The sequence below is a fragment of the Ictidomys tridecemlineatus genome, chromosome 9, assembly GCF_052094955.1.
Source record: "Ictidomys tridecemlineatus isolate mIctTri1 chromosome 9, mIctTri1.hap1, whole genome shotgun sequence".
Lineage (NCBI taxonomy): Eukaryota > Metazoa > Chordata > Mammalia > Rodentia > Sciuridae > Ictidomys > Ictidomys tridecemlineatus.
The window spans coordinates 94,217,893-94,243,156 of NC_135485.1; the positions used below are offsets into that span (position 1 = coordinate 94,217,893).

Below are 25,264 nucleotides of genomic sequence, written 5' to 3' on the forward strand. Positions count from 1 at the left end.
TTTTATATCTTATTTTCTTTTTTGAGATTTGATTTATCTTAACAACTCCATTATCCTAAAAAGGAGATGAGGATGTTATGCCACAACTCCATAACTAAATTTCACAAAAATGAAATTTACAGATTCTCCAACAGATGAGTCCTTTCAGTGTGTGAATGGGAAATACATTCCTCGGCAGAAAGCCTGCAACGGGATTAATGACTGCGGTGATCAAAGCGATGAGCTGTGCTGTAAAGGTAGACATAAATCTAGCTTTTAAATCCTCTGATTCATTCTTCTGGCTAAAAAGGTAAAAACAATTTTATTGTTGAATTGAAAAGTTGACCTCATTCATTTTATTTTTTTTTTTTCATTTTTCTACATTTGTACTAGGGATCAAAACCAGGGGCACTTTATCCCTGAGCTACATCCCAGCCCTTTTTATTTTGTATTTTGAGACCGGGTCTCACTAAATTGCTAAACTTGGCTTCCAATTTGTAATCCTCCTGCCTCAGCCTCCTGAGTTGCTGGGATTATACAGGCATGCACAACCTCATTCAATTTTAAGAAATGAAGGAATCTCTCCAACTTGTGTTTGTATAGGGTGCCGTGGTGACAGTTTCCTTTGTAAGTCGGGTGTTTGCATTCCAAACAAGTATAAATGCAATGGTGAGTTGGACTGCATTACAGGAGAAGATGAAGTCGGTTGTGAAGGTAATTTAATTTTGTGATAACTTTTCTTTCATTACGGAATCCACAGATTCTGAAATTCTTTTTTGGTAACATGTTAACATTACTAAACAGTAAGAACATTAACTACTAATATTAACATATTAATAGTACATCAACATATTAATTAACATATCAATTACCATAATATAATAATTAACACATTAATAACATAATGGTAATGATATTATATTAATTAATTAATAACATTATATTATACAATAGTGACAATATTAGTATTATTAATTAATAATATCATAATAATAATTAACATGTTAATTAACATATTAATAGTACATAATTAATAAAAGTAAGAACATTACTGAATGAGCATTTGAAGATCTACCTCATATTTTTACCTAGTAAATATCTACTTGTCATTTCAGAACATTTTATTATAAAAAAAATCTCACATACACAATAAGGATGGTCTTAAAATGGCTCCCTATGGATGCATCTTTCAGCTCAACACTGATAGTTTGAAGTCTTATTCATCTGTCTTCCAGCTTTTTGTTTGTTGGAGTATTTTAAAGTAAATTTCAGATATCATCTCATTTCACCTATTTACATATCTAATAATGAAAACACTATGTATATTAAACCATTCTCTCATTAGTATACCTAAAAATAATGGTTCCCTATCATTTAATAACCTCCATGATTCTCTATCAATATTTAATGACTGTCATATTCAAATTTTCCTACCTCAAAAAATGTCTTTTTCAAATTAATGTGTTCAAATCAGGATCCAAAAGAACATGAATGTTGCATTTGTTCTTGACCTTTTCAAGTGATAACTTTAAAGTCTGCTTTATTCTTTAAGCCACCTATCCCATCTCCTCTCCCAATTTTTTTTCTATACTATTGATTTTTTTTTTTTTAAGAAGAACTGGTCATTATGGGATAGTCCTTATTCTGGATTTACAGAGACTTGGTTAAATGCAGGATTTAATATTTTAGGCAAGAATTCTTAGTGCCTTTTGTCTTCTTGTCTATCTTCTAGTATTGCTAAGATCAATCCCTGGATAAGTTTGATGTCTCCATTAAAATGTTCCTCCATAATCTTTCACCTAACGATTTTATCATACTTAGTAATTGTTGCCTACATACACTTTATCGGTAAGGTCTATAAATAGTCAATTTCTAATTTTAACATTCTTCCTATACTTATTTACTGAAATTATACAGAAAAAATTTTCCTTCATCAACCATTTTATTTTCATAAAATGTAAAACTCATAGAAGAAAAGCAGGATGATTTTTTATTTCTTTTTTTCCCCACAGTTTTTATTGGTTCATTGTAGTTGTACATAATGATGGGATCTGTTGTTATGAATTTGTACATGTTCACAATATAACAGTAAATTTGGCCAATATCCCTCCCCTGCACTCCCCCCTCCCTCCCCACCTCCCACTCCTGTCCCTTTCTTCTTTTGAGAGATCACCTTTCTTCTCTTTTTTCCTCTTAACCTTCCACCCATATATGAGAGAAAACATACACCCTTGACTTTCTGAGCTTGACTTATTTTGCTTAACATAATGGTCTCTAGTTCCCTCCATTTAAAAAAGCAGGATAATTCTTTTTTTCTGTTTTTTTATTTGTTGTAATTAATTATACATAACAGTAGAATGCATTTTGATACATCATACATAAATGGAGTATAGCTTGTCTTTCTTCTGGCTGTACCTGATGTAGGGTTACACTGGTCATATAATCATATATGCACATAGGATAATAATGTTCAATTCATTCTTCTATCATTCCTACACCCATACCCCCTCCCCTACTTTCACTCCCCTCTGTCTAATCCAAAGTACCTCTATTCTTCCCTACCCTCCACTTATTGTGAATTAACATCCACATATCAGAGAAATCATTTAGCCTTTGGTTCTTTGGGATTGGCTTATTTCAAAAATCAGGATAATTCTTAAACCTCTCCCTTTATTTATCAAGTTTCAAAGTGATGAGTTTGGACAACCTCAGGACAAACTTAGGACAACCTCCAATGATAAAAATATCATATACTTGTTCTGTATGACCCAGACTGACTTTTATTCCCATCAATGCTTTCAGGAGGAAAAAAATCTCTTTAATTGACTATATATTCATTCACTTACTCAGTGACTAATAAGTTCCTACTCTGTGTACTAGGTCCTATTCTAAATATTAGGGTTACAATAGTGAATGACATTTTAAAAATACCTGCCCCTTTATGCATCTTACCTTCCAGTGGGTGAAGCAAGACAATAAATAAGAGAAAAAGTAAAATAAAAAAGTGCTAAGAAGAAAAGTAAAGCAAGGAAGGAGGGTAGAAACTATTGGGGGTAAGTTTTGAAATTTTAGGTAAGGTAGCCTGAGAAGGACTCGCTGAAGTTACTGTTAGAAACCCATGTGGAGAGGGCTGAGGATACAATTCAGTTGGTAGAGTGCTTGCCTTGCGTGCACAATGCCCCGGGGTTTGAACTCCAGCACCAAAAAAAGAAAACCCTATGGAGGAAATTGTGGAGCAGTCTACAGAAGGATGTTCTGTAGACTGTTCTCACAGGACAGTGTTTCCAAGCAGGAACTTTCCTAGGTGCTTGAGGAATAAGCAGCAAGGTGACTAGTGTGACAGATGGTACAGGTGATGGTAGGGAGACATTAAGAGAGATGCTCTAGGAGAGGTGGAGAGGTGGAGTAGAAGGTATTGAACCGACCAACTACGGCCTGTTAGAGTGGAACAAGGGCTTTGAACAGAGTGAAATGATCTGACTAAATTTTAAATTAAGTTTACTCTGGCTTCTGGCTCTATAAGAAAAAGGGAAGAAATGGGGACCCCATTAGGAAATCATTGCAGAGATGAGAGTGAGCAGGACAGGAGGGTAGGAACAAAAATGATCCAGAAGCAGTCAGATTCTGGATATATTTTAAAGGCTGAGCCAATAGATTTGCCAGTTGATTGGATGAGGGTTCAAGGTAAATGAGCAGTGGAGGGTGGATGCACCCCATTTATGGAACTTATCCATGCTGTTAATGTTTAACAACTGGCTTCAGAAAAGGAGAGGGAGGGGAAGGGGAGAGGGGGAGGGGAGAGGGGGAGGGAAAAGGGGGAGGAGAGAGGGGGAAGAGAGAGGGGGAGGGAAGAGGGAGAGGTGAGAGGGGAGTGGGAGGGAGAGGGGAGCTTTTGTTTCCCTCTCAGTGGTAGAGTGCCTAGTTTTATATAGCTTTTGCCAATTTCTGTGGTATAATTATTCCATCATGAGGGATTTTAAGCTATTGATATGGAACATGAGCCAGGAAACCCTGGCTGGGTACAATGAGTTCTTTAGACTGGCCCAAAGCAGCATCATCACAACACTGAAGCACTTTCCACTGTTTCCTTCTCTCTCGCTCTCTCTCTCTCTCTCTCTCTCTCTCTCTCTCTCTCTCTCTCTCTCTCTCTCTCTCTCTCTTAACAGTAGACATCTTGAAAATAGAATCTTTTTTTTTCATTGCAAATGTCCCAGAACAATTGTCTTACACATAGAAATTAAGTAAATGTTGAAAATAATGTGTAAATAAATTAATTGATATTAATTACATTTGACATTACTTGGTATGCTAGTATGAGACTTACCGAGATTTTGTTTAGTTTTCCATTGAGATCAGCTCTTAAGTGAAAGAATATTCATGACACAGTGGCACATACCTGTAGTCACAGCAACTGAGGAGGCTGAGGCAGAAGGAATGTAAGTTTGAGGCCAGCCTTGACAATTTAGCAAGATCCTGCGTCAGAATAAAAAATAAAAATATATATAAAAATAAATAAAGGGCTGGGGATGTAGCTCAGGGATAGAGTACCTAGGTTCAATCCCTAGTATTAAAAAATAAAAGAAATATCCTTTTTAGGATTTCAAATCATATGATTTCTTTTAAAGGATATAGAAGCAAATGGGCAGAAGTGCCTTTATGTTTTTTAAGTTCAGTTCAATCCTTAATAGAGAGAGGAAGAAAGAAAATTTTTTCAGGTAGGACAGTGAATCATGAGGCTCTACAGTGTCATCTCCTTTCTTTGTTGTGAGAATAGTTTGGGCTTTTTCTTTCTCTCTTTCTCTTCCTTCTCCTCCCCCTCCTTCAATTTAAAATGTTAAACTTTAAAGTCAAGGGACACAATTTGTTTACTGTGTGTGTATGTGTGTGTGTGGGGGGGGGAATCCTCCTGCAAGAAAGTAACTACAATATAGAGCTTATTGTCATATAAATTTGTTGAATCAATATCAAAACTACACTTAGTCAACTGTCGTTGTTAGTCAGTCTTCAGTTTATCCTTTGGGATGAGCTGTGCCTTTTGTAGTTCATTAGGGGTCATAATGTTCCCCTCTAAGAAAGAGAAGTGAGAGCAGAGATATAAAATTAATATATACATTGACTTCCACTTCAAGTGGCCAGGTCATAATCACTAAATCAAGGGAGGTTTGGATTATATTTTGATTGCACTTATCTTTTAAAAGCCCCTCTTTTATTAATATGTTAAAACAATTACAAATTTTATATTAAATGGTAAGTTTGCTGTTGAGTATGTGTTCAAATGGATCTTAAATTCTAATCTCTTTTTAAAATTCAAGTTAAAATAATTTCCTTGCTGGGTGAAATTGGACAGTGTTTAAATGCAAGATGAAAATTTTGTTATTCATTATTAAAACTCAAAGTAAGATGGCATACTGTCTGGCTTTTTTTTCTTAATTTTTTATAACTAGGAATTATCAGTTGTTATCCTATTTCTGAAATAATGATTTGAGTATATTTTATTCAAATGAAACTGATGTATTTGCTATAGTGAGTTTTTTATTTTGCTTTTAAGAGCTGAACATCCTTCAACACAAGGTAAATCTATTTTTATAGTAGAAAATTTATATTACAGATGAATATAAGTTGTTCCTTATACATGTTATAATATATAGAGAGATAGTTACATAATAATATGGAGTGGGGTTTTTTTCTCAATTAAAAATTATCCTTTGCTATGGTAAATATTTTTTATTTTGCTTTTTGTTTTTCTTCAGGCTTCGCACCCAAGGCTCAAGGTAAAAAAAGTTTATTAAAATTTTGAGATACTAAAAAATTGAAATAAAACTAAGGATCTATTGTGTCAACAGTAATCCAACTTTAACATTAGGCTGGCACAGAGGTTTTGTTTGTTTAGCGTGATAAACTTTCAGTCTCATGGACTGCTCACCAGAAAACCATTCCCAGTGGACTTTCCCTGCACATTTCTCCTTTGCCAAACACCTTTTTCTCTTACTCTAATTTTTTCTCAAAACCAAGGCAGTTCTGAAGAAATTGACACCAGAAAAGATTTAATATGTTCATTTACATAAGCAGATGTCCCCAAAGCCTCCAGCTCTTTGGGGCTACCCTTTTCTTAAGTATTCGGATAAAATGACTCAAGCCCCCAGCCCACATAATGCCAAAAGTTCATGGTCCTCCTCAGAAATTCTTAGGATTCCTGGGAGACAAAGTAGCTCACGATTACCCATTTCTCTGACTATCTATTCTCAATTAGTTCCTTCTATTACTTCTCACTTTTCATTTACCGATTTTGAAGCTGCTGTTCTTTTTTTCCCCCCTGATTCATTCATTTCCTTCTTCCTCCCCATCCTCCTTTCTTTGCCACTTACCTTCCTAGTTTTGGACTTATGATTTGACGATACTCCTCAGTTCATTGAATATGATCATCATTGGTTCCAGCCAGGCCCTCTCTGGCTTTATCCCTGTACCTTACTTCCATTCTCCTCCCCACATAGTCAAACATTTTAATGTGACCTAAAGTGTATGTCATTTAGTTTGTAGCTTTCTTATCTAATGTGTATTGTTATTATGAGCATAACATCCCCCCCCATTTTTTATTGGTGCATTATAGTTGTACATAATGATGGGATTTGTTGTTACATATTTGCACATGCACACAACATAACAATATAATTTGGCATGAGTATACATTTTTAACTCATATAACATTGTATTATGGATCTCATATTTTCTTTCTTTCATTCATTCATGTATTCATTCTTCCTTTCTTCTTGAAAGCATTACATTTTAGAGATCTTTCCATGATGCTATGTGTTCATTTAATCTCTTGCTCTTAAATCACTGCATAGAATACTCTGCCAGGATATCAGTTTGTAAAATGTGTATAATGTTAGTAGGTGTTTTCTGCAAGGAACAACTGAATTACCTTCTGTAAAATACTTCTCATGGTATATGGAATATGAATTTTTAATTTGTTCAGTTTGGGGCAAGAACATACTTAGATATGTAATAAGAATTGTCAAAATAAAATAACGGAAAAAAATTCTGACATGTTCATCTTTTACAATCTATTACCCATTTGTCTGATAATTCATGGTGAGATTTGTTGAATAGAGATCCTTGGCTTTTATGTTACCAAAGATATAATTATTTTTCTTACATTTTTCCTTTTGAAGTTTTGTGCTACTTTTCTAATACCCTCAGCTACACTGGACTTTCCCTACCTTCCTTTTGAGACTTATATAATTCATAAGGGTGCTTTTATGAATGCTCCTGAGCAGAGCCTCTCTTTCCCCAGAAAACAACTTAGTTGTGTGGCATAACAGATATATATATGTATGCCTGACCCAAAGAGAATGTGGGACATCTAGGGAAAAGAACTGGGATTGCTGCAGGAAAGTCACATTGCTTTCTTGGGCTATGCTGTCATGTCCTCATCCAAAGTGGAGTAATGTGTTAGATGGAATCTACCATCTGATCCTCAGGCCAAAGAAATAATAATCCTGTGCATGGAATGTTCTAGAATGGCAGAGTGAAGAGGGAAAAATCCTGAATAACTTCAAGCAAAAGTCTAAGGAAGAAAATAATTTTTTTTTTCCTTTTGACTTCTGCATTCCAGATGCCTAATGCTAGCAATACCTCGTACTAAAACCAATGAGATATATTTGTGTACATTACCCCTGTAAGAAGTGCCTTCTTGCCAGTCACTGTGGCTCACACCTATAATCCCAGCAGCTTGGGAGGCTGAAGCAGAAGAATCTCGAGTTCAAAGCCAGCCTCAGCAGTTTATTGATGCCCTAAGCAACTTAGCTAAACCCTATCTCTAAATAAAATATTAAATAAAAGGACTGGGGATGTGGTTCAGTGGTTGAGTGCCTCTGGGTTCAATCTCTGTTACCAAAAAAAAAAAAAAAGCACCTTATTCACAAAAAGAGAGGAATCTTTTTACACAGTCCTTCTTTTAAGGGAGGACAAATTTTAAGATAAAATTATTATAAAAGTTTAAATGATTTTAATGATCTGATTTTCTCTATAAAAAATAACTTCAAACAAAAATAACTTTAAAACAAAATTTTTGGTTTATCATAGATGAAATAGAAATTTTGACTGCAGATATGAATGCTGGTAAGTTAACATTTTTTTTTTAAACTGGTGGTATAGTGGTTTAAATTGTAATTTAATGTCAGTTATTAGCTAGATAATCTTAGGTGAGATACTGAACCTCAAATACAATTGGGAATAATAAAATAATCCCCTGTTTTATAGAGATTTAAAAATGAAATTCATGTAAGACTCAACTTAGAATTGCCAGGCACCAAAATTAATTAACAGTATTTTAAACTATGAGTGAAAGATTTAGATCTCAAAGTCACAGATATCAATCAAGAAGAATTTTCAACAAAGCTCTTTATTTTCTACACATAATAACATTAATTTTCAGATAGTTCCCAACCTCACTTCACAGTCCTTAATGGATGAGGTCTCTCTTATTCCAAAAGTCCAAGCGAAAACTTAAGATTTTCACCATCACACTATACCCTCTACCTAGATTTTAGGATCAGTAGGACCAGGTCTAGGTTTGGGTCAGAGGTAGAGCACTTGCATGTGCAAGGCCTTAGGTTTGAGCTCCAGCTCTACAAAAAAGAAAAGGAAAAAAAAAAAAAGGTAAGACCAAAAGCAACTATACACATTCATTTATAACTTCTCTCCCTTCGGGGCCTATCTCCTCTTTGTATGCCCCAAATGTTAAGAGTTGGGGGCTGGGTTTGTGTCTCAGTGGTAGAGCGCTCACCTAGTATGCATGAGGTGCTGGGTTCAATCCTTAGCATCACATAAAAATAAAATAAAGGTATTTTGTCCACCTACAACTAAGAAAAAAATATATATATATATTTTAATTTTGTTTTTTGGGAGGATACTGGGTATTGAACTCAGGGGCACTCAACCACTGAGCCACTTCCCAGCCCTTATTTTGTATTTTATTAGAGACAGGGTCTCACTGAGTTGCTTAGTGCCTTGCCATTGCAAAGGCTGGCTTTGAACTCAGGATCCCTCCTGTCTCAGCCTACTGAGCCATTGGGATGATGGGTGTGTGCCATGGCGCCTGGCTTAAAAAAATTTAAAAGAGTTTCCTTTCTCATTTGAGGCTAAGAAACAAGTTTACAAAAATTTCACAGCATAGTAAATAGAATAAAGAGAGCATCTTTTACTTTCTTCCTTTGTCATGATTCTCTTACAAGCTCATGTCTTAAGCCTTGCTCTACCATGTTTCTTTCCTCAGTGACACATGTGGTGTGTCTAATTGCTCACAGAGAGATTAGGGAAACATTATCCAGCGCCAGATGTGGCCTGCTGTCCAGGGTTCCCCCAGTATATTATCTTTTAGGGTTAATATAACGAGATGAACTATATACAAACTGCTCAGTATTGGGCCTGGCACCTACAAAGCATTCAATACTAATATCATAATGTTAACATTATATTATTGAAAAGAGTTTTGTATCATCAACCTCTAGAAACCAAAAGCCACGAGAGTTAAGATGCAATTCTCCATATTGTCAGCTTATTCTGATAATTTCAGAACATAATCCCCTCCCAAGCTATCACTCTAGTAATGCTTGAACAAGTGGCATCTCTCATCTGCCAGAGCCTGGTATATGTTTAACACCTTGCCAGCTTCTTTCTACTAAACCTTTAGGCAGAACTTCAGAGAACCAAGACAATTTTAATATTAAGCCAGAATTTTAAAACAAAGTGAACAGTACAATATAACATCCAAAATAATTTACTAATGAATCTGGAGTGTTTCTTATTAGATGTGACCTTTCTATTTTTGTGACAGAGACAATAAAGGTAATATCAGAAAATATGTCCACAAGGTAATAGGTTCAAAATCATGATCCAATCTCTTCCTTTCTTGAAGAAAGAAAACGGATAAAGTCATTATTACCTAAACTATCCTGTGGAGTCAAAAGAAACATACACACTAGAAGAAAACGAGTGGTTGGAGGAAGGCTAGCAAGAATGGTAAATCTGCATGAAAAGTTTACTTCCCAGGAACAGCCTGGGGGGAGGGATGGGGAGGGATGTGATTACCATGGACTGGGAATCCTCCAATGGAAATACAGTAGGAAGGGACCACCTGTTTGCACCACTATCTGGTAGAATGGCAGTGACCTCACAAATGTCTTTTACAGGGAGACTTCCCATGGCAAGTGGCGATTAAAGAAGGCAAAAAAATCAACTGTGGGGGAATTTATATTGGTGGCTGTTGGATTCTGACTGCTGCACATTGTGTCAGGTAAAACAAAGGTGTTCAATATGTTTTCGATTTCTTGAAACAATGAAAATGAGTAATAGAGATGGGGGTAGATGATAAATAAAAGTATATCAGAGAAATCATTAAGTTTCCTCTATTAACTGTTAAGTGCTTTTTGGTATTTGTGATCAATACCTCAGAGGTCAACCCCTCAGAACTTACTGTGTTCTCCCCAGATCAAATTGCTGATCCCACCGGCAAGGCCAGATCAAGCCGTTAGGTACAAAATTACTTTCACTTGGCTCATTGCATGGTGCTAGGTCCAAATCTCTTGGAAGAGTTTATGTCTAAAAGTTTATAAAGGGGTAATACTAACCAGATGTCTTCTCCAGTCTCACCTCAACAAAGATGTTTAAAGAGCTGACTTGACTCCTCTACCAACACAAAACATGTGTGAATCCATGTATCCTTAAATATATTTGATGTGTGTTCCTGGCAATAAAGGAACTGTTCGAAGCTCAATGCTAATTATCTCACATACTGCTCCAGCACCAGCTTGCTTGCTCTGTGAGACTGGATAACTTGTTTACATGGGTCCAAGACTCAAAATTATTTTCGAGGCAAGGCCACTGCACTACTTCACACAGGGGCACCACTCATATTGCATTTTGTTGTTTGGAAGTTCCTTGAGCTGTAGCAGATTCTGACTGATGCATTCTGAGTCACTGAAGACCACCTGCAAAGAGGAGACTTGCTTTCTGAAGAATAAGTAATATTATTTCTCCCTTTGACAGTGTTTTAAAATTCTCAGGTTAGAGAATTGGGGTGGGCATTATGTGAATTCAGAAATAGCATGTGACAATATGTCTCATAACTACCTGCAAATGGGAAACACCAGTTGATGCAGGCCCAAGAAAGCAAGTTATAAACAGCAGGTTGCCAATGCTGCTGTAACAAAATAACATGGAATAAGGGTCTTCAGAAACAGAGATTTCTTTTCTCACAGTTCTGGGGGCTGGAAGTCTAAAATCCTTGTGCCAGCAGGGCTGGTGTATCCTGAGACCTCTGTCCTTAGCTTGCAGGTGCCTTCTTCTCATTGTGTCTTTATGTGGTCTTTCCTTTGTGCATTTGCATTCCTGGTATGTCTCTGTCTTTTTATAAAGATACCAGTCTTATTGGATTAAGACCCCAGCCTTATGACTTCATTTAACTTAACTTACCTCTTCCAAGACCCTATCTCCAAATAACAGTCATTAGGGCTTAGGACTTCAACATATGAGACAGATACAGTTTAGTCTATAATAATGACTGGATTGCAATACCCAAGAGGTATTGATTAATAAATCAATCAATGTCAACTTGGAGAAGGGCAGAGCTCAGGGTTCTTGCCTCAGTTCTGATAGAATGAATAAAATGTGATTTATTGAGCACCTCTTACAGACCAGGTACGAAGTGAGGTCCTTTCATATATTTATCTTTTTTAGTATTCTCAACAGTCCCAAAAAATACATATTATTCTTCCCATTTTATAGATACGTGGACCAAGATTGAGAAGTTATGTAATTGCCTAAAGCTACACGACTAGTCAGTTGGCAAAGCCAAGATAATATCAAGTTCAACATGTTTGACAATAACTTAGATGAAGGCCTGCTTAGCAAATCCTTAGGTGACCTAAAGTTGGAAGGGGTAACATACATGCTGAATGATTAAACATGCTCAAGGAAGGACTTAAAAAATCTTCATGGATTGAAACAAATATTCTATCTTCCTTCTTAAAGACCCTTTCCTCTTGGCGTCTGGGACACAGCTCTCTCCTGAGTTTTTTACCAGCTTCTCTGACCACACCTTCTCTGCTGTCTTCGGCAATTGCTCCTTCTGTGCTTAAGCATCATTACTCAACTGAAGCACTGAAGTTTCATTTAGCCTGATTTCCTCTCTTCTTCTTACTTCTTCTTCCTAAAGTTATCTATAGTTTAAAATATCACTCTAGCCAGGTTCTGTGGCACACACCTGTAATCCCAGTAACTCAGGAGGCTGAGGCAGAAGGATTGCAAGTTTAAGGCCAGCCTGGGCAACATAGAGCAATCCTGTCTCAGTAAATAAATAAATAAAATACCACTCTATACAGACTAAATGATAGCCACAGGTTGGGGCTCTCCTCCAACCACTGACCCTGTAGTCACCTGCCTATCCACACTTCTTAGCTACATCAAAAGTATATCAAATTCAAAATGTCCAAGACTAGGCTCATGATGTGCCATTTCCCTAAATATGGTCTTAGGAGTCCTAGTGTTTCCTGTCTCTGCAAACAGCACCATTTATCTGGTTACACAGGCAGAGATCTTATTTCATTCCCTCAGCTATACACAGCCCAAGCACAATTTCACCAACTCTAGATGGCATTTTAAATTTTTAATTATTTAATTCTCCAAACTTCTTTCCTTCTCCACATTACCCTGCTTTCACCTCTCATGGATTATAGTCTCCTCCTAATTGACTTTCCTGCACTCATTCTGTTCACCCACCACCCCCACCTGTCTGTTCTCTACTACGCAGCAAGGGTAATGTTTCCATACCTGGGTTCAGACACCTAATACTTAAATTCAGTGACATTGATTTCCTCGTAGGATAAAAATCTAAACAAATGACAACATGGCCCATTAGGCCTCAGGTGATTTGGCTGCTCTGTGCCTTTGCCAATCTCATATTGCCTGGCAGCACTACCTCCTGCTCTCTGGCCCACCTGCTCTGGACTTGGAGCACATCAGTAGCACTTGCTCCCTCCTACAAAGGGATCTTTGATATATTGTTTCCTGATTGTCCTTGCTCTTTCTACCCAGTTACTGCTAGTCTTGACTCAGATCTCAGTTCAACCTTTACTTCCTTGGAAAAACTTCCCTGACTCCCTTCTTCTTGGTAAGTTCCTAAAAGTCCATGTACTGTCTACTTCTCTCACTTTTTATAGTAGAGTGCCTAGCATTATCAGTGTGCTTATCCATTTAATGTTGCATCTTTCCCTAGATGCTGAGCTCCATGAAAGTAGAAATGATTCTGATTTTGTCCATTGCTACATAAAGTGCTTGGCACAGTGATGTTTATACAGTAGATACACTCTAAGTATTTGTTGAGTAAATTGAGTGAAAAGACAGAGTTAGCCCTTAAGCAATATCCAGGACCTCTTATCCTATAATACAACCAAAATTAACATTGCGGACAGTCTTCTTAGAATACTAGTATAAATAAAAGTTTCCAAACATCTCAGTCTATCCTAGGACACCACTGCTTAACTGTAAGGTGATTACCTGAATCATCATTATCGAAGGATAAATTCTCTTCCGTTTATGCTGTTTGAGAAAGTAGATGACATATACATAATACATTTCAGAAGATTTTCACTAAAATGTTTAAAATAAGTTTTGTTGCTTATGGGAAATTTATTTTATGAACTACTTATATTATGGGAAACGTGAGACTATGAGGTCATTATTCAGCACCTTATTTTTTAAAAATACACCTAAGCTATGATATTTTGCCTAAGTGCTCTCTGTACTCTTCCCTGAGAAAATGATGGTAGGGGACCAGTTTGCTTAACTCATGCATGATTTGATAATTGGTAATGAAAATGGAGCGAGGCATAGTAACAATAATTATTAATAATTAGCTCATTCACTATTTCAGGGGAATTTTTAAATAGCTACCACGTTCCAGGTACAATAATAGCCACCAGGGCTACAGTTCATCTCTGATTTCAAGCAACATAGTGTAGCAGGAAGAAAAGTGGATAAAGAGATAAATGCAATGCAATATGAGGATGAAGTCTGTCTGCAGGGTGAGGATGGAAACTACTGCAGAGGTGCTCTCCCTGAGAACCTCTGCGTTGGCAGAGTAATAAGAACCTGCAGTCCAGTGTTCCAGTTCCTCCACCACAGTTCTGACAAGACGCTATCTAATCTCTTTTGAGGCACCTACTCCAGTAGCAGATGGCTCAAGTTGTTAGTGAGCTATTTTCCTGGCATTGAGCAGTTGGATGGAATATTCTGCTCTTCATTTGTCATTGACCTAATTCTGCCCTCAGTAAATTTAGTCACAATGCTTCATAACAGCAAGGATATAAGTGGGGGAGGGGAGAGGGAGAGAGAAATGGATGGATGGAGAGAGAGAGAGAGAGAGAGAGAGAGAGAGAAAGAGAGAGAGAGAGAGAATATGAATATATAAAAAAGTCCTTAAGGGCTGGGATTGTGGCTCAGCGGTAGAGTGCTTGCCTTATCATGTGTGAGCCCCTGGGTTTGATCCTCAACACCACATAAAAAATAAATAAATAAATAAAAGGTATTGTGTCTAACTCAACTAAAAAAATTTAAAATGCTGAAAAGGGAGAATATAAAGTAGCAAAATTCCATATTTACATACTTTTTTTCAATTTATTTTATTTCCCTTTTCCTTTCTGTTATAGAGCCAGTAAAGCTCATCATTACCAAATATGGACAGCATTGCTTAACTGGATAAGACCTAACTACACTGAGTTAGCAGTTGAAAAGGTGGATAAGATTATTATCCATGAAAACTACAATGGAGCCACCTACCAAAATGACATAGCTTTGATCAAAGTGAAAAAACATGATGACCAAAAAGAATGTGAACTGTCTCATTCCATCCCTGCCTGTGTTCCCTGGTCTCCATATCTATTTCAACCTAAAGATAGATGCATCGTTTCTGGCTGGGGTCGAGAAAAAGGTATATGTTTTATGATTAATTAATCAGCATCCAGGGGTTGGAAATGAATGAGAATAGAAATTCAAAGGAGCTAATTTCTAGTTCTCAGAACGAAACAGTATCATAACCAGAAAAGTAAGCATCCAGCTAGAGCTGGCTACCTGTGCTTGCTACCTGGCAATTGCCCAGCACCCTGTGCTCAGAAGGTCCCCAGGCATGATTTACTGCTCAGCTGTCACCACTGTGAAATTCTTAATAATTTTTGAAGGGTCTCAGGAGACTGAGGCAAAAAAAAAAAATTGCAATGTCAAGGTCACCCTGAGCAACTTAGCAAGACCCTGTCTCAAAATTAAAATTTTTAAATGGGCTGAGGGTGTAACTCAGTGGTAGAGTGCTTGCCTAGCACGAGCAAGGCCCTGGATTCAATCCCTAGTTATTTAATAATAATAACAATAATAATTTTTGAAGGGGTCCCATCCCACATTTCCATTTTTCACTAGATCCTGAAAATTGTGTAACTAGTCCTTATCCAGATGTTCAAAGGACAAATGTACTCTGTGATCCTGAAGTTAACAATGAGGGGTGAATATTCAAGGAAAAAATATAGAGATAGGGAGACACATGGCATGGACTTTTTTGATTTGTTGAAGAGGTGTGGGTAGAAGATAAAAAGGTTTACAAAATTGGAATGAAATATTGGTCCACAGAGACTGGAAGGGACAAGGGAAGAGGGAGGATGGAAAGACGTTCAATAAGGGGCACCAACACAGAGTCTCTTCTGGTTCTTCTTTAGCACATAGGGTGACTATAGGCTAAAACAATCTAGGATATATTTTAAATGACTAAAAGAAGAGTACCAAATTCCCAACACATAAAAATGATAAATTTTTGAAGAGATGGAAATGCTTATTACCTTGATTTCTTATTACACATTATATACATATATTGAATTACCACCACGTACCCCATAAGGATATATGAATATTATGTCTCAAAAAAATTAAAAAGTAGCTGGGTGTGGTGGCACACATCTGTAATCCTAGTGGCTTGGGAGGCTGAGGCAGGAGGATCACAAGTTCAAAGCCAGCCTCAGCAAAAGTGAAGTGTTAAGCAACTCGTCAAGACCCTGTCTCTAAATAAAATACAAAATAGAACTAGGGATGTGGCTCAGTGGTCTAGTGCCCCTGAGTTCAATCCCTGATACCAGAAAATAAATAAATAAATAAATAGCCAGACATGGTGGCACACATCTGTAATCCTAGCTACTTAAGAGGCTGAAGCAAGAGCATCACAAATTCAAGGCCAGCCTAGGCAATTTATAGTTAGCAAGTCCTTTTCTCAAAATGAAAAATAAAAAGGGTTGGGGAGGTAGTTCTTCCTTAGAACCCTCAATACTGTGAGGAAGGAAAAAGGTAGCCCATAGATAATAGGAAAACCAACAAAGATTTGCAAAGAGATAGTCTCCATGTTTTGAATCACTCACAGATCACTACATTCCTCCTTTCTCCTTCCCATTCACCATACCCAACTCCTTTACAAAAAGAAAGAACAGGTGAATTTTATTCTTTGAACTTCTAAGACTTTTGGTAAATACCTCCTATGAATAGGAGATGTGGACACTTGGAAAATAAATATTAGAAGAACTGATGAATTAGAAGTTAGATGAGATGAGAATTAAACTACCTAACATGTTTCCCATCATCTGGAAGATTTTTTTTCATAATATTCTTTTTTTTTCTAAATATACTCTATTTTATTTTATTTAAAAAAATTTTAAATTTGTTTTAATTAGTTGTATATGACAGTAGAATGCACTTATGCAGTTTGATATATCAACATAGATGGTATATGATTTCTCGTTTTTCTGAGTGTACATGTTGCAGAATCATATTGGTCATGCAGTCACATATATACATACAGTAACAATGTCTGTTTCATTCTACTGTCTTTCCTATCCCCACATCCCCTCCCCTACCCTCCCATCACTTCCCTCTACCTAATCTAAGGTAATGCTATTCTTCCCTAAGGCCCTCTGCCATTGTGAATTAGCATGTGCATATTAGAGAAAACATTTAGCCTTTGGTTTTATGGAATTGGATTATTTCACTTAGCATGACATCTCCATCTCCAACCATTTACTAGCAGATGCCATAATTTTACTCTTCTTTAAAGCTCAGTAATATTCTATTTGAGATATATATATATATATATATATATATATATATATATATATATATATATAATCTCACATTTTCTTTATCCATTCATCTACTGAGGGACACCTAGGTTGGTTTCATAGTCTAGCTATTGTGAATTGAGCGGCTATAAACATTGGTGAGGCTGTATCACTGTAGTATGCTGATTTTAAGTTCTTTGGGTATAAACCAAGGAGTGGGATAGCTGGGTCAAATGTTGGTTCCATTCCTAATTTTCTGAGGAATCTCCATACTGCTTTCCATAGTGGTTGACCTTAAAATTTATCTTCCCTTTCACCTTTTAACTCTTTGTTGACAGAAATCCTAAATAACTTCATAGCATTGATTTTATAGTCTCATGTTCTAACACATTCTTTAAATAATTCCCACATTGAAAATTGTAAAATATATGTATAAATTAGGCTGGATTTGTAGTGTGTGTGAATACACAAGACTTATAAAATACTGAATTTTATTAAGGAACTAATTCATCCAGAAGGAATTAATTCATCCTTATATTTGTTCTATTTTTAAATATCCCATTTATGATATACATTTAAAAATATACACATTAGTAGAAGTTAAAGTATAATACATCCTTATTATTCATCACCACGTTCCCACAGTTATCAACATTCTGTCATTTTGGTTTTTTTGTTTGTTTGTTTTTGTACTGGGGATTGAACCCTGGGGCACTTTACCACTGAGCTACATCCTAGGTCCTTTCATTTTTTTTATTTTGGAACAGGGTCTTCTTGCTAAGTTGCTGGCTTAGCAAGAGGGTCTTGCTTGAGGCAGGCTTTGAACACTTGTAATCCTCTTGCCTCCACCTCACAAATCACTGGGGTTATAGGCATGCACCACTGCACCTGGCTGTTTTATCTCCCAATATCCATCAGGGTGAAAAACAGGAGGGTGATGGGCAAAGATTCACTCCTCATCTTTGAAACATATAATCCTGAGTTCATATGTTTTTCTGATCTTCCCTAGACAGTACCTGGTCCTTCTCCTTCCATAGACCAAAGAAAACTTTCATTTAAATATAAAGGAAATTCTAAATCGGCCTTTCAATCACTTAGGAGATGTATTTCCTCACAGACACACAAAAATGCATATATACTAATAACTCTATATGTATTTTCTTTAAAATTATTCACTCCAACAAGCATTGTAAAGGAAATAGGAAACTATGATAAGATAGGACACATTTGTGTGAGAAGACTCTGCACTAATTCCTATCCAATTCCCCTACTGAACTCTGCAACCGAAGGGGAAGAAAGTATCTCATTCATCTTTGGGTATCAGCTTTGTATTAAATGGGTGGGATTTCAGGCTGTATATTCAATAATCCTCCTCCACTATCCATCCAAGTGTAGAAAGAAAATTATAGAAACTAGGGATATAAGAAGAGTATGATTAAATATACTAAAGAATTGTATTCAAAATTTTATGTATGTATCTGAGATCACTCATGTTCCTAATGGTTTACTAAGTTGCAAGAGTATTTATTTAAACTTTTTATTTGTGACTTCTATTTTTTTTCTCACTCTGTTTAGATAACCAAAAGGTCTATTCACTCAAGTGGGGTGAAGTTAATCTAATAGATAATTGCTCTAGATTTTACCCAAATCGCTTCTATGAAAAAGAAATGGAATGTGCGGGTAAGTGCCAAGTGGTTTATCTGAGATACATATCGTCTTAGTTTATTTTTTAGTTACTTTAATGAAATACCTGAAGCTGGTTTCTTATAAAGAAAAAAGGTTTATTTCGCTCATGTTTTGAAGGCTCAGGGCATGATGTTGACAGTAGCTCTGCTCTGGTGAGGACTTCATGGGGGAGTGGGCCCCAGAATGGCCGGGGGCATGTTCTGAAGTGATGGAAGGGAGAGATAACACCAAAAATCAGGAAGCCAAAGAGAGGGGGAGAGCTGGGCTTGCTCTTTTCTCTCTGGAGAACTAACTCAGGGTCCCAGGAGAACCCTTCAGTCCCTACGGAGGACACTCCCTTCTGCTCACTGACTGAAGGACCTCCCATAGGCCCCACCTCTTAGCATCACCTCACTGAAGACCAACCTCCCAGCACATGAACCCTTGGGGAACAAACTCAAAACTTATTGAAAACTGTTAGAAATTCACAAGAGTAAGAAGAAAGTGCCCTCCCATTGTGAAACGGGGTTCAGAATTACAGACAAATGGATGAGTCACACAAAATCGGCCAGTCCACAGACAAGGGATGAATAGCTGCAAGTCTGAAAGATGAAGGCCAAATCTCCAAGGGCTTACCATACTGAGGACACAAGGCAAGTGTCACGCTTAAAAAGACGAGCTCTGGCTGCCTCAAGTCCAGGCTCTGCCACTTGTTTGCTGTGTCACCTTGGACAAGATAGTGACCTCTTCGGGTCTTCTTTGTTTCATCTATAAAGTGGAGGAAATAATGATACTAACCATACTTACTCTGTAGGATTGTGTGAGGATTAAAATGACGAATGACTAATACCTATTAAGCACTCAATAAGCACTAAGTGTTTGTTTTGTCACGTTCCTTGCGACAAAAACACTCAGGGTCCCTCCAGGGGACCTGGGCTGCACGAAATAACCACACAAGAGACAGAGATACCTTTTTCTTTGGGGTCCTGTGATAGCTCCTCTGACCTTAAGGGTCCACAGAAAGAGAGAGCGGAGCTGACCTCTTTTATTGAGGAGAAGCCATTCAAATGAGGCAGGGGGTCAGGTTTCAGGGGGTTGACTCTAGCTAGGTGATGTCTGCTGTCAGCAGAGTGACTGACATCTAGGAAGGCCACACCCAAAGCCAGAGCAAGAGAAAGGGACACACAAAGGGCGTTTCCATGGAACATTCTATCCCAAACAGGGCAAAGGGGTAGAATCACAAAGGAACAGGTGAGTGTAGCTCAATCCATGGGGTGACACGCCTACGTCTAAAGATGCGTCCCTCAACCTCCAGGACGGGGCAATGTCCAGGTCACTACAAGATGTAGTGATGGTCAAAGCCTCTCTGCTCTGGGAAGGATAAAGCGAATCATTCAGACTGGCTCCAACTCTGCAAGCCCTGCAGGGACCCCTAGGGAGGGAGAGTCCCTGTTACCGCCTTTTAGGAAAGCACAAGAAAACTAGTCATGTCCTTCTCTGGTGATGGAAGTAGAGATGTCAGCATGGTGACCTTGACAAACAGGTGGCAATATGCGCTTTTCTCTTTCTCAGGTACATCCGATGGTTCCATTGATGCCTGTAAAGGAGACTCTGGAGGCCCCTTAATCTGTAAGGATGTCAATAATGTGACTTACGTTTGGGGCATTGTGAGTTGGGGTGAAAACTGTGGAAAACCAGAGTTCCCAGGTGTTTACACCAAAGTGGCTAATTATTTTGACTGGATTAGCTATCATGTAGGAAGATCTTTTATTTCTCAGTACAATATCTGAAATTGTGATCTCCTGCTCTTTTGGTGATCTTTCTGTCCTTATTCTCTCTAGAGTTTTTTTAATTGAAATGAAACTATATAATTATTACTACTCTAGGGGAAAATGAAGCAAATTTTATTGGATATTTTTAAAGGTCTTTTAAAAGTTTATGCCATCTTGGAATGTTGCTGTATAATTCTCAAATAAATATTTTGGTCAAGCATACTAGATTGGTTTGTTTGTTCTTTGGTTTGGGGGAATGAACACAGGAATTTGTGTGTGTTCAGCACCGCGGAGCTGCACACTCAGGAAGTTTTATTTATCAGCAAATGTAATTAAATTATCCTTTATGCAAAAGTGATATACCGACAGTAAGAAGTTTAGGTAGTTGAATGACACTGAAGTCACTCACATAAGCCTATTTCCACTACCCGCAGAGTTAGACCCCAGGCAATTTATTACCTTTTTTTTTTTTTTGTATCTCATTTTCCATCTATAAACATGGAATTGTATGAAAATGAAACTACATACTTATGAACAGTGTTTGGCATGGCACTTATTATGGGTTATCACAGGATGATAACTGGCCTCATAGATCTTGACCCATTTCCCTGCTTCTTTTTTTTTTGTTTTGTTTTATTGTTTTGATTTTGCCACGCTGGGTGTCAAACCCAGGGCCTTGCATATGCTAGGCAAGCGCTCTGCCACTGCAGTACGTTCCCCCAGCCCTTTTCTGTTTAAGTATTAAAATTTCTCAAAAAATAATTGTCTTTTCTCCCTCATTTTGCAAGTTCCCCTTGACCCTTTCTCTAGATCTTTCCACAGATACTACAACACAACCCTTGATCTCCAGGGTGTCAATCTGTTACCATTCCCTGATCTGACTAGAGGACCTAGGAGAATTTCTACCTGTCTCTAGTCTTGCTTATCCTCGAGGACAGGAGTTTCTCTTCAGCAGGGCTGGCTGAAATAGCTGGATCTCAAATGGTTGCCAGACAACCTCTAATTTCATCTGTATGTTAAATGACACACCCCAGCACCAGGATGTTGACAGTTGCCATGACAACAACCAGAAAGAACCATAAATGGAGAAAAAAAGGATGTGGCACCCAAATTCCTGGAAATTCTCCACCCATTCCTAGAAAATGTATGACTATTCCTGCTCTTCATTTCTTTTATCCCGTATCTATACCCTCCCCAACCCAAGGTGGGGTTGAGTTTCAAGTGTATCTCCTCCTACTTTTCTTAGCTAAGAATTAAGTACCCTGCGTGGCTCAGTCAGTGCTCCATCTTGGTATTGGTTCCACAATTCAGAGAGGGGAAAAAGGACTGAGCCTTTGGGACCAAAAATTAGTAACAAAACTTCAGAGTCTCTTAACTGTCCTCATCTCAGCAGCATCAGGCTCTCGCCCTGGCTGCTGTTCTCAACCTCCTTCCCAGTCTCTTCCATATTCTCTCATTTTGCCCTTTCCCTGGTGTTTTCTAACCTAGACTCCATTTTAAATCCCAACCTTACAACTTTACACAGGAATGGAGTTGGGAGCAGACATGCTCTTGAAATGGTTCAAGAAGCTGTGCACCCCGCCCACCAGATGGGTACACAACTTCTTCACAAAATAATTGATGGCACCTGTTTATCCACCAGGATCATTACAGTGTCTGGGATTCAAAAGAATGGATGCATGTTTTAGAAGATGTGACCAAATGTTTAAAGCCACAGTTGGTTAAAAAAAAAAAAATTGATGAAAAGGCACTTCAACAATGGAATCAGTTGAGTTCATTTCCTCAAGAAGCTCTCATGAAATGCTTGAAAAATAGGAAAGATGAAATCAAGCAGGCTCTGGTAGGAGACATAGCTGATATTTTCTCTGCACAGCTATAGGATTTTTTTTCTCCAAAAATGTATAATATGTATTTTTAGTTGATCCAATTAGTTATAAATGACAGCAGAATGCATTTCAACTCATTGTACACAAATGGAGCACAACTTCTCATTCCTCTGGCCGTACACAATGCAGTGCCACACCATTCACGCAATCACACATGTACATAGGGTAACAATGTCCATCTCATTATACTATCCTTCCTACCCGCACACCCTCCCCTTCCCTCAGTCTCTCCTGTCCAACCCAAATTTCCTCCATTCTTCGTTAGCACCACCCCCCACTGTGGATCAGCATCCACATATCAGAGAAAACATTTGGCCTTTGTTTTTTTTTTTTTTTTTTTTTTGCTGTGGTGGGGTTTGGCTTATTTCACTTAGTATGATATTCTCCAGCTCCATTCATTTACCTGCAAAAGCCATAATTTCATTCTTCAAGGCTGAATAATATCCCATTATGTATATAAACCACATTTTCTTTATTCATTCATCTGTTGAAGGGTATCTAGGTTGGTTCTATAATTTAGCTATTGTGAATTAAGCTACTATAAACATGGATGTGGCCGTGTCACTGTAGTATGCTGATTTTTTTCTTTTTTTAATTAGTTATACATAATAGTAGAATGCATTTTGACATATTGCACACAAATGGAGCACACCTTCTCATTCCTCTGGTTCTACGTGGTGCAGGGTCACTCCAGTAGTGTAATCATACATGTATATGGGTAATAATGTCTGTCTCATTCTACTGTCCTTCCCATCCCCACAGCCCCACTCTTCCTCTCACTCTCCTGTACACAAACCAAATTTCCTTCATTCTACCCTTGAATTGAGCTGCTATAAACATTGGTGTGGCTATGTCACTATAGCATGCTGATTTTAAGTCCTTTGGGTACAAACCAAGGAGTGGGATAGCTGGTTCAAATGGTGATTCCATTCCAAGCTTTCTGAGGTATCTCCATACTGCTTTCCATAGTGGTTGTACCAATTTGCAGTCCCACCAGCAATGTATGGATGTACCTTTTCCCCCACATCCTCGCCAACAATTATCATTGCTTGTATTCTTGATAATTGCCATTCTGACTGAAGTGAGATAGAAGAGTAGTTTTGATTTGCATTTCTCTAATTGCTAGAGATGATGAACATTTTTTCATGTTTGTTTACTGATTGTATTTCTTCTTCTGTGAAGTGTTTGTTCAGTTCCTGAACCCATTTATTGATTGGGTTATTTATTTATGTATTTATTTATTTATTTGTGTGTGTGTGTGTGTGTGTGTGTGTGTGTGTTAAGTTTTTTGAGTTCTTTATATATCCTGGAGATTAGTGCTCTATCTGAGGTGCATGTGATAAAGATTTTTTTCCCATTCTATAGGCCTCTCTTCACATTATTGATTGTTTCCTTTGCTGAAAAAAAGCTTTTTAGTTTGAATCCATCCCATTTGTTGATTCTTGATTTTACCACTTGCGCTTTAGGAGTCTTGTTAAGGAAGTCAGTTCCTAAGCCCACTCGATGAAGATTTGGGCCTACTTTTTCTTCTATTAGGCACAGGGTCTCTGTTCAGCTATAGGATTTTTTTTCCCCCAGCTACAGGATTTTGATTGGCAGTGAAACTTTGCACTTTCTAGTGACAAGAGTGCTACTTTATAAATGCCACTTTTAAATCTTCATCTAGATAAAAAAGAAAATTGTGATGTAAAATCATATTCTGTTGAAATGCATGGAGAAGAGCTGCAGAATCTAATGAATTCCTTGGAAGCAGCTAATAAGGTGGTCCTGCAGTTGAAATAACAGCAAATGATGAATACCAATGCTATCAGATTCCACTGCAAAACTGGTATGGCAGAGTGAATACTGTGTGTTCTGAAACCCTACAATGTATTGATACTACACTAGGGTAAGAGAGCAGCAGTGTTGAGATACCAAACATAAAAAATATGTCAACCTCCCTAAGGAACAGGAAATCACAATGATTGATAGGAAACTCATAAGAAAGATGAAAAAGCTATAGTAGTTGTTTATATTTTCATAATGATTATTTTGTTTCATTTATTAAGTACTTGAGAAATCTTTATAGATACATTTTTAAAAGCTAAAAATAGATTCTAAAGTAATGCAAACATAGGAAGCACAAACATGCTTGAATATTGCATAAAAATTTATGTGAACAGGAAGAACATGTACTATGGATATATAATTAATTTGTGATATTTAAAAATGACTTTTTTACAGAATGTATAAGCTGCATATGTAACTCTGGAGATTTCATGTATTTCTCATATTTCAAAAGATTATAAAAATTTACTAGAGAAAAGCTCTTTATCAACATTAACAACCCTAACAAATCTAAACTTGTGTGAGTTTATGAATTGTAGCAACTAAAATCTAGAACACACAAAATTAGAATTAACATTGTTATTTCTGCATTTGTGTCTCTGATTGGGATTCTATATCCTGATAATATGTCATTGTATAGTGTCTTAATTGTTATTCAACTATGAAGTAAGACGATATACAGGCCCATTTTTCTTATAAATTCTTTTTTGGGGATGGATGGGCACTAAGGATTGAACCCAGGGCCTTGTGCATGTGAGACAAGCACTCTACCAGCTGAGCTATATCCCCAGCCCCTATTATAATTCTTAATAAGGAACTGAACACTTTTGAATATTAAATTCATTGGAAAACAAACCATTTTTAAACTCAGCTAATTTTAAAAATAAGTATTATGAGCAAATAAAAGTGCCATGTTTTAAAAAATAAAAAATAAATCTCACCCACAGGTCAATGACTCACAAATCCATCTCTCTGTCCCTGACCTTCCCTA

At 37.2% G+C, this 25,264-nt stretch overlaps 1 protein-coding gene and 1 pseudogene across 1 annotated transcript in view; both read left to right on the forward strand.

Annotated features, from left to right (window-relative positions):
• Cfi (complement factor I) overlaps positions 1-20,782 on the forward strand; it is a 37,482-nt gene extending 16,700 nt beyond the window's left edge. The window contains exons 5-13 of the mRNA XM_040292998.2: positions 123-236; positions 583-693; positions 5,730-5,750; positions 8,065-8,100; positions 9,899-10,002; positions 10,173-10,276; positions 14,688-14,968; positions 18,699-18,803; positions 20,361-20,782. Of these exons, the coding sequence (XP_040148932.2) occupies positions 123-236; positions 583-693; positions 5,730-5,750; positions 8,065-8,100; positions 9,899-10,002; positions 10,173-10,276; positions 14,688-14,968; positions 18,699-18,803; positions 20,361-20,578 (1,094 nt within the window). The 3' untranslated portion in view covers positions 20,579-20,782. The remainder of the gene's footprint in view (positions 1-122; positions 237-582; positions 694-5,729; positions 5,751-8,064; positions 8,101-9,898; positions 10,003-10,172; positions 10,277-14,687; positions 14,969-18,698; positions 18,804-20,360) is intronic.
• Positions 20,783-20,897: 115 nt separating this feature from the next.
• LOC101972589 (COMM domain-containing protein 8-like) lies at positions 20,898-24,764 on the forward strand (annotated as a pseudogene).
• The last annotated feature ends 500 nt before the right edge of the window (positions 24,765-25,264 follow it).